The 9417-nt window shown below is 38.2% G+C and overlaps 1 protein-coding gene across 1 annotated transcript; it reads left to right on the top strand.

Moving 5' to 3' along the window:
* Positions 1-2081: 2081 nt before the first annotated feature.
* On the top strand, positions 2082-6926 carry LOC117594691 (GTPase IMAP family member 9-like). Its single transcript, XM_034293012.1, has 4 exons — positions 2082-2115; positions 3712-4337; positions 5581-6293; positions 6681-6926. Exons 2-4 carry the CDS (start codon positions 3758-3760, stop codon positions 6924-6926), a joined length of 1539 nt encoding a protein of 512 aa, XP_034148903.1. The 5' UTR covers positions 2082-2115; positions 3712-3757.
* The last annotated feature ends 2491 nt before the right edge of the window (positions 6927-9417 follow it).

Raw genomic sequence — 9417 nt, 5'->3', positions numbered from 1 at the left:
AATCACGGTCATAATACCGTTTAACAACACTTTAAGCAATCCGAGTTTGTCAACCCTGACTTTCCTTGATAAACCCGAGTGAAATCTGAGTAGGTTGAACTCCCTTTGTCTGCCTACCTAGTGAACTTGGGGGCAGAGCCGGCCTGTCCATTATGCAATATAGGCGGTCGCCTAGGACCCCACCTTTCAAGGGGGCCCCCCAATCTTATGACGTTCATAATAAATATTTTATTAAAATGTTACTAAAAGCTCGGGTGAGCACTTTTAGACGAATCATTGCGTGGACCTTACTAAACATGATACAGTTCACAAAGACGGTAGCTACAAAAATACCCAGACCCACTACATATATTAAAAGGATAGCTCTGTAGGCAATAGTTCATTCATGACAAATTTCAGAAAAAGATAATAAATACATAAGAATAGAATGAATAAAATACGAAAACATAAGAAATATACACAGTAGCGCGTCACAAACTAATTTGCATAATGCCGCCCGTGATATAGTGGGAGACCTCGAGTACCGTAATTATCACAGTATTCACACACATGGACTCCACCAAACTTCTCTCCAAAATGCTCACTTTTTAGAAACAAGAGACTATTTTTTTTTATTTGTGGCGCTCTAAACTTTAGTAATGCATAGTTGCTAAGGCGTATATATTTGGCATTTTGCATGACAATAAATAAATAATAATAATAATAATAATAAAATATCAAATATTATAACCTCTATGGTAATATCGACTTCACATATTTGGATTGCCTCTTGTCTGTCATAACGTCACGAAGTCTCGTCAGAGTCGAAGTCATGTCAGCAACTCAGCCATGCTTGTTAGTGAATTGAAATCAGAATTTTAATAGAAATGGCATCCAAATGCCATCTGTCTGGAGCTGAGAAGAGGAAGAGGAAAATGTTTTTAGGAAGAAAGACAAGCTCAAAGTAAAGGTATGTTCTTCTGACTTCTATAAATAATACGTTATTTTTTGCTGTATTAGTTTGAATAAAAATAAATGTAACAATACAATTATCGCAAACAGACAGACATGGAAAAATTGGGCCACATTCAGCGTGTTAAAAATTATCTACCCATGCATTTTGTGTAGATTTTTACCCTCTGATGAAGTTATAGTACGTTAGTTGTTAAAATTAAGGCGGGCCATCTCAGGCCTAGCCTAGGTGAAGGGAAATTAGGTTGTAAAGAGTACGCAAAATAGCCGTTTTACCCCTTTTGATTAGTTAATTATGCAATTAATTTACGTTAACTGTCTCTTTCTCTGCAATATCTCAACTGAGAATAATGGTCATTACTAATCACGATTATAATTTTGAGCAAAATCTAATTTCATTATTATCATGCAGTCCTAACCCACCCCACCCATTCTCCCTCCCTGCTAAAAATATTCTCCCTCTTTCCAAATTCATATTTAACCCACCATAAAATGTCTAAATAATGCAAAGAAAAGTGTTATTGTGATCATCATCATAAAGGTCTTAAGCTGAAATGTAGTATTGCATTTCTAGTCATTATACATAATTGTAACAGTATCTTATGCATTACAAAAACACCTTTAATTGATCCTTATTTTATATGCTTAATTTTTTACATGTGTGCTTTCTGTCTTTTATGTACTAGGGGCTATGCTGAAATTCCTTAAAGTACACACAACTGCAGCGACAGTCAAAGACTCAGTCCATGATGCCGCAACATCAGAATGTTTCCCTAGTGCTACTGGTGAGGATTATAATTTTTAGTTGCACTCTGATATAAAACACTAGTTGTATTAATTTATATTGTACAACACAACATTGTGCCTACTTTATTTAAATCAGCCTTTACACTGTCCATTCATTCAGGCTGTTGCTACACTTAATACCCATTTATAAACTTAAATATTGAAATTGTCGTCTCATGTGCTTTCTCTTCCTTCATAAAATTGTAATGGCAGTTTTTTACTCGAGTGGGGCCAATTTTCATTATCTTGCCTAGGGCCCCATAACCCCACGGGCCGGCACTGCTTGGGGGAGTGGTTTAACTGGCATACACATTACACTCAAGAGTGAAAGAGAAACTGTTGCTTCTGAACAGTTTTAGTCTTGTGTTTGTGAACGAGGTAAGTTTTTCTTTTAACTTTTCAAATGTCTTTTGTTAGCAGGCTAACCTACTGTCTTCTTTTGATGGCCAAAAATGTTATTAGATTACTAAGTTTGGGGGGGAAAACTATAGCTCTTCCTTAATCTGATAATCGAAAATGTTAACTGCGTCATCAATCAAATTAATCAAATGTATTTATAAAGACCTTTTTACAACAGCAGTTGTCACAAAGTGCTTTACAGAGATACCGGGCCTTAAACCCCAAGGAGCAAACAACAGTAGTGTTGAATTTAATCTAATACACTCTGTAGTCTATGGAGCTACATTATTGTATTGTGGGATTTAATGCAAGTAGGCATGCAGCACATTTTTATAAACTTAATGAACAATTATTTACATGGAATTATTTCAAATCAAGTCTGGTCATTTTATGATAACGCTCTACGAGAGGCCGGAACGTTCACCTAAACTGGAATATAGTAGCTATATTTAAGGACATCCTCCAGCAATTCTTTTTAACTTTAACAAGTGAAAAGCGATATAAAATACCCTTAGTGGACTGAATTAGTATGAGTCATAATCCCCATAAAACCTTAAAAAAGTCATAATCCCCATAAAAGGCATCTCTGCTTTATTACACTGTTCATTTCCTGCATAGAGGATTTTTAGATCCACCTTAATTAAGGTATTTTTTCCTCACCTTGTCTTGAAGAGATTTAGACGGTTATCAAAACATCTGATTACCATCTTATGAATTATTAGTGCTGTTATAATAATTTTTGTGTATTTATAAATGGATGGCTGTAGTAGGGAACATACCCTGAATGTTCAAACACCCCCCTCAAAATGTTCTAAGAACATGTAGAAAAACATCTACAGCTCCGGAAAGAATTCAGAGACCACTGCACATTGTTCTTTCAAATAAGTTGAAAAGGAAGGTTTTGAGTAATGAACAGAAGTGTTCAATTTGCAGTGGTCTCTTAATTTTAACCTTTCTGTTCCTCACTCAAAACCTTCCTTGTCTACTTTTTTGAAAAGCAAAGAAAAAGGTGCAGTGGTCTCTTAATTTTTTCCAGAGCTGTATGGTAACTGTGATGTCATAGAAGGCCACCTTTGCCAAAAGTAAGTTTGCTTAATTTCTGCCCTACTAGATCTGACCCAGTCAACTGTAAGTGCTATAATTGTGAAGTGTAAGTATTTAGGAGAAACAACAGCCCAGCCATGAAGTGGTAGACCACGCAAACTCACCGAGCAGGGCTGCCCTGATTGCTGAAGCGTGCAGGCTGTTATAATCGCCTATCATCTGTTGCATCACTTCCCAAAATCTGATGGACAAATCTGGGTGTGGCGAATGCTAGGAGAACCCTACTTACCAGAATGCCTTCTGTAATGGGATGTGATATCCAACAAGCTCATATAGGTGTGATGATTGGGTGTCCACATACTTTTGGCCAGATAGTGTATTACAACAAGTTACTTTTAGATTTGAATGAGAAGGTTAATTTGAAAAACATATCGACACAAAATGTTTCCACTAGAACATATATGTATTTTTACTTGTGTGTCTGCATCTTGAAATTAAAATAATTCAGTTTTTATTTAATTTTATATTTAGGTTTCTGATTTCCACCCCTTGGCCATAACAAGATAATTCCTTGAAAATGCAAGTTATAAGCAAACCTGTGCAAGAGACATCTACACCATTACAAGTGGTGTTACTTGGTAAAACAGGAGCTGGGAAGAGTGCCTCAGGAAACACCATCCTGGGACAAAGAGCTTTTGAATCAAAGAAGAGTTCCAAATCAGTGACCACTGATATTCAAACAGTAAGTGCCAAATATGTTGGAAATGATCTTGTGGTGTATGACACTCCTGGATTCGGTGACCCTGATCGATCCACAGAAGAAATTCAAGAGAAATTCCAGAATGTTCTCAACAGAACTTCATCTGGCCCTCGTGTCTTTCTGCTGGTGCTGAAGATAGATAGATTTACAGAAGAAGAGAAGAATGTAATCAGTAAAGCAGAAGAACTTCTTGGTCAGTGTCTCTTGAAGCAAACCTGGATCCTGTTCACCAGAGGAGATGAGCTGGAAGGCCGGACTATAGAGGAATTCATTGATGAGTCAGAAGACCTGACAGAAGTGGTGAAGAAATACAGTGGAAGATACCATGTGTTCAACAACATGAGTAGTGATCCATACCAGGTCAATTCACTTCTGGAAAAGAAGTTTACCGGTTTCAGTAAGTGTAACTAACTGTACTGTATATGTAAATGTTCACTGAGTAATGTACTGTAAATGTTTCTCTCTGTAAAAGAGAAGTTAACAATAATGATTATATAATACAAAACATTACAGATAAGTAGATCATGTCATTGATAACATTATGAATATACACCGATCAGCCATAACATTATGAACACTGACAGGTGAAGTGAAAAACACTGATAATCTTGTTGTCATGGCACCTGTCAGTGGGTGGCATATATTAGGCAGCAAGTGAACATTCTGTCCTCAAAGTTGATGTGTTAGAAGCAGAAAAAATAGGCAAGCATAAGGAGCTGAGCGACTTTGACAAGGGCCAAATTGTGATGGCTAGACGACTGGATCTGCAGTGGTAAGTACCTATCAAAAGTGGTCCAAGGAAGGGAAAGCGGTGAACCGGCGACAGGGTCAAGGGCGGCCAAGGCTCACTGACGCACGTGGGAAGCGAAGGCTGGCCTGTGTGGTCTAAACCAACAGACGAGCTACTGTAGCTCAAATTGCTGAAAAAGTTAATGCTGGTACTGATGGAAAGGTGTCAGAACACACAGCGCATCATAGTTTGTTGCGTATGGGGCTGCAGATCAGTCAGTTTGCCCATGCTGACCCCTGTTCACTGCCGAAAGCGCGTACAATGACCACATGAGCATCAGAACTGGATCACAAAGCAATGGAAGAAGGTGGTCTGGTCTGATGAATCACATTTCCTTTTGCATCACGAATATCCAGGTGCCATCCACGTGATTCCCCAGATCTCAATCCAGTCAAGGATTTGTGGGATGTGCTAGATAAACAAATCTAATCCTTAGAGGCCCCACCTTGCAACTTAGAGGATCTGCTGCTAATGTCTTGGTGCCAGATACCACAGCACACCTTCAGAGGTCTAGTGGAGTCCATGCCTTGACGGGTCAGGGCTGTTTTGGCGGAAAAGGGGGACCTACACAATATTAGGCAGGTGGTCATAATGTTATGGATCATCTTTTCATGTCATTTTCATTTTGTAGATTTTAAACATTTGATATTGTTGCTCTGTTTGGGATCTGTGCACCCACTTATTTAGATGTAATGTATTGGTATACAGCTGAGAGTTGAGCCTTGAGAAATTGAACCCTTCTGAATTTCCCATCTGATCCCCAGAGTAAACACCATAGAAGCATTAGTGTATAACTGCTGCCTTAAAGAAATGGTTGTTCTTTTCATTTGTTGTATTTTTATTTGCACAGATTCAACAATTTGTCCAATCAGGAATCTCCCGGAGAGAAGGATCATTCTGCTTGGGAAAACTGGAGTTGGGAAGAGTGCATCAGGAAACACAATCCTTGATAGAAAATGTTTCCATTCTGAACTAAGTACATCCTCTATAACTCGAACAACTGAATTACAGAAAGGTGTAATTGATGGGAGGATGGTCAGTGTGGTGGACACTCCAGGTCTGTTTGACACACAGCTCTCTGTTGAAGAAATAGCAAAAGAGATTGAAAAGAGCTTAGATTTGTTTAGTACAGGACTCCATGCCTTCCTCATAGTGATGTCTATAAAAGATAGATTCACAGAGAAAGAGCAACAAGCTGTTGAAAATCTAGAGAGTTTGTTTGGGTCAGGAATGTCAGAGTACGCCATCATCCTCTTTACTCATGGAGACCAGCTAAAAGGTCACGACATGAAGAAGCTGATTAATGCTAACCAGAACCTCAGCCGAGTGGTAGAAAAATGTGGGGGCAGATATCATTTCTTCAATAATAATGATAGAGGAAACAGAGCCCAGGTCAGGGAGCTGATGGAGAAGATAAACAGAATGGTGGAGGAGAATGGACGAACCTGCTACACCAGTGACATGTTTATAGATGTAGCCAAGGAGAAGGCAGCGGTGGAGGAGAGGAAGAAGAGGGAAGAGGAGGAGAGGGTCCAGAGGAGGAGAAAGATAACTGAGAAGGATGTAATGTTGAAAGTCAAGGAAGAGAAGATACAGGAGGAGTTGACGAAATTAATGACAGATGAGGATGATTTGAAAGAGGAAGACAGAAAAAATGAGGAACGTAGCATATGGAGTGAGAGATGGAGCAAAATCATTTGTGCATTGATAGGTGCAGGAATAGGGGCTGGTGCAGGGTTTTATCTAATTGGAAATGCTACAGTGACAGGTGGTGCTGTGACAGGTGGTGCTGTGACAGGTGGTGCTGTGACAGGTGGTGCTGTGACAGGTGGTGCTGTGCTAGGTGGTGCTGTGCTAGGTGGTGCTGTGCTAGGTGGTGCTGTGCTAGGTGGTGCTGCGCTAGGTGTTGCTTGGTTTATGAAGAACAGGGAGCGTAAAAGTATCAAGGAGAAGGGAGAGAGGATTAACAGAGAGAAGGAAAAAATGCAGAAAGAGAGTGGGAGTATCCAGGAGGAGAAAGAGTTGAACCAAAGGGAGGAGGAGGAGATAAACCAGAAAGAAAAGGTGAAGCCCCAGACAGAACAGGAGGAGAAGATTCAGAGAGATAGAGAGAGGCTCCAGATAGTGAAAGAGAGGATCCAGAAGGAGAAAGAGGGGATCCAGAGGGAGAAAGAGATCATGAAGGAAAAAGAGTAACATAACAGAAAAGCAGAGAATATAGAAAGGGAGAAAAATGTGGGTATAAATGTGCTTTGATAGGAGCAGGGACAGGTGTAGTGATAGGGCTTTTTATAGGGTCTGTAGCAGGTGCTTTTGTACTTGTGAAAGTTAGGGCAGGCATGGTGGCAGGTTCCTTTATAGTTAGTGCATCAGGTTGTGAAATAAAATAAATGGGCAGCCAAATATCATCTGTATGTATTGTAAAACACACTGAAAAAAATGTTAGAAATTGTAAGTAAATTCTACAAGGGCTATCATCAAGTAAATTTTACTTGCAGATATAAGTTTCTTTTACTAGCAAACCTAGTTTATTTACTGATTTACTGATGTTTATTAATATGGTTATTGAGTTTTACTCTCCCATTCTATGTACGTTTTACTTAAACTCTGACTGCTTCAAACAGGAAAATATCACGTAAAACCAATTGCTTTTCAAGGTCATTTTTAAATACTTTTTCTGTCTTTTATTTATGGACTATATTTAAGTTTTACACAAATTTTAGATAATTTGTCTGCAGTATAAATTGCCTAAAACGGTGTTCTTAATGTTTGTTTATTGAAACAATGACTTAAAAAAAAAAAAGAGGCAACAGTTTAATTTAACAACCCATTTATTTAAGTGAAAAAAAATTCAATTACACATTTTCCAGCAGGTTTGCATGGCAAAACAACAAGGTATAGTTCATCCTAAGAATAATTTTTTGTTATCATTTACTCACCACTTTGTCAATAGGATTGGTGAAGTTTTGTTAACATCCGTGTTCTTCTGTTAGTTCGAGACGTTTTTATCCACTCAACTGCAGTGAGCAGTATCTTAGCTTCAAACATCCAAAAATACATCAATAATCAATCAAATCTCCATATTGCTTGTCTGAGGTAATCCAAGTGTCCTCTAGCTCACACATGCCAAGACGATTGTAAAAAACATTAGAAACTTGTGGTTTCAGCTTTGTTTTGCTCTGCCGCTCTTCCCATGCGCGCTCCTTCCAACGCCATACACAAATTTACACACTAATAACTTCCAGCCAGCCAATCTGTGTTCACACCACAGAAGAAGCAAAGCAGAGCAAACACAATTTGTTGTTGTTTTCCAAAACATCTAGGAATGTGTAAGCTGCAGGACACTTGGATTATTTCAGATGAGCAGTATGGAGACATTTTTTTGGATTCATTACATATTTTTTGGATGTTTGAAGCCAAGTTGCCGTTCAATGCAGTTTTCTGAGAAAGAAACATCTCGGCAAACTCCCAGAAGAGCATGAATCTTAGGGCGGCCAAAATGGGTTTGAGGTAGCTTGTTAAAAGGCGCAAGGAAACATTCAGGAACTGAATACATAGCCAATCCTTCGAATCTTAAACTCTGGGGGGGAAAAAAACATTTGACATGCTTCAGGAACCTTCAGTGCATCTTAAAAGACATGCTTATTATTAGTTTCATCTTAAAACGTTTCATCTTAAAGAACAGTGTTTTGCCCTGAGGTTCTAAACGTCTGTTTCTGTATAATGAGTAATATCCTAAAAAAGCATAGCATCTTGAAACAAAAAAGTGCTATATTTCGCCCCTCGCTCTTTTCATGCTCACACTTACATCTGTGACCCATTGAAAATGGGCCCACGACCCACCAGTTGAGAACCTCTGGTTTAACTAGAAAATGCCGATCTAACTTCATTTGTCCCCAAAACGTAGCCACTCTACATGGCCACATGTTTAATAGTGTTAAAATAAAAATTACATCATTAAAACGAGAGAAAAATAAGGAAATAGACAAATAGCCACATAAACAACTGTGCCGTATTTTTCTTTTAGCGCCCTATTTGAAAGGACAACTTATGGGTCAAACGTGCACTCAAGCTATAAGCTTGTTTTGCAGAGACAGGATTTTCGGGGACAGCTTAAGGACATCAAGCTCTAGAAGAAGCTTTTGAAAAACTGTTTTTGGGGGGTAACTCAAGTTCATTACAATTAATTTTGTATTCAAGTTATAGACTAGTGTCAAAAATATAAATATTTCAATATCTATCGATGTTAACATTTGAAATAATTTCACTAAGTTTAGAAATGTAGTCTTTGAATCATACAAAAAGGAGGAGACTCTCAACTGAGGAGGAAAGGGGTAGCAGGGAACTAGAGTGCATCCTATATGATGATGATGTTGTTGTTATTTGTATCTTTTGTGTTTGCATTTGTGTTGTTAGGGTCTGGAAACATAAGCTGCAGTTACCAGAATGCACTTACAATAAAGACAATTTATTGAAAGGATGCATTTTGTTTCTTTCATTGAGTTGTTTTAAAGGCAATGATCAGCCTAAGGTATCCAATACTTCACTTAATGCAGTCAATTTTAATGCATTATACAAAATTTCATCAAGAAATATTCAATAAACTTGAGAATTTGGTAAATTTAGATTAAAATTTGTTCAAAGGGACCAATATAGGCTCAATTTTAAATGATTTGATAGTTCAAGC

This window comes from Esox lucius, chromosome 7, assembly GCF_011004845.1.
Source record: "Esox lucius isolate fEsoLuc1 chromosome 7, fEsoLuc1.pri, whole genome shotgun sequence".
Taxonomy (NCBI): domain Eukaryota; kingdom Metazoa; phylum Chordata; class Actinopteri; order Esociformes; family Esocidae; genus Esox; species Esox lucius.
The sequence above is the reverse complement of the archived record's forward strand: the minus strand, read 5'-3'. Positions and strand labels throughout refer to the sequence as shown.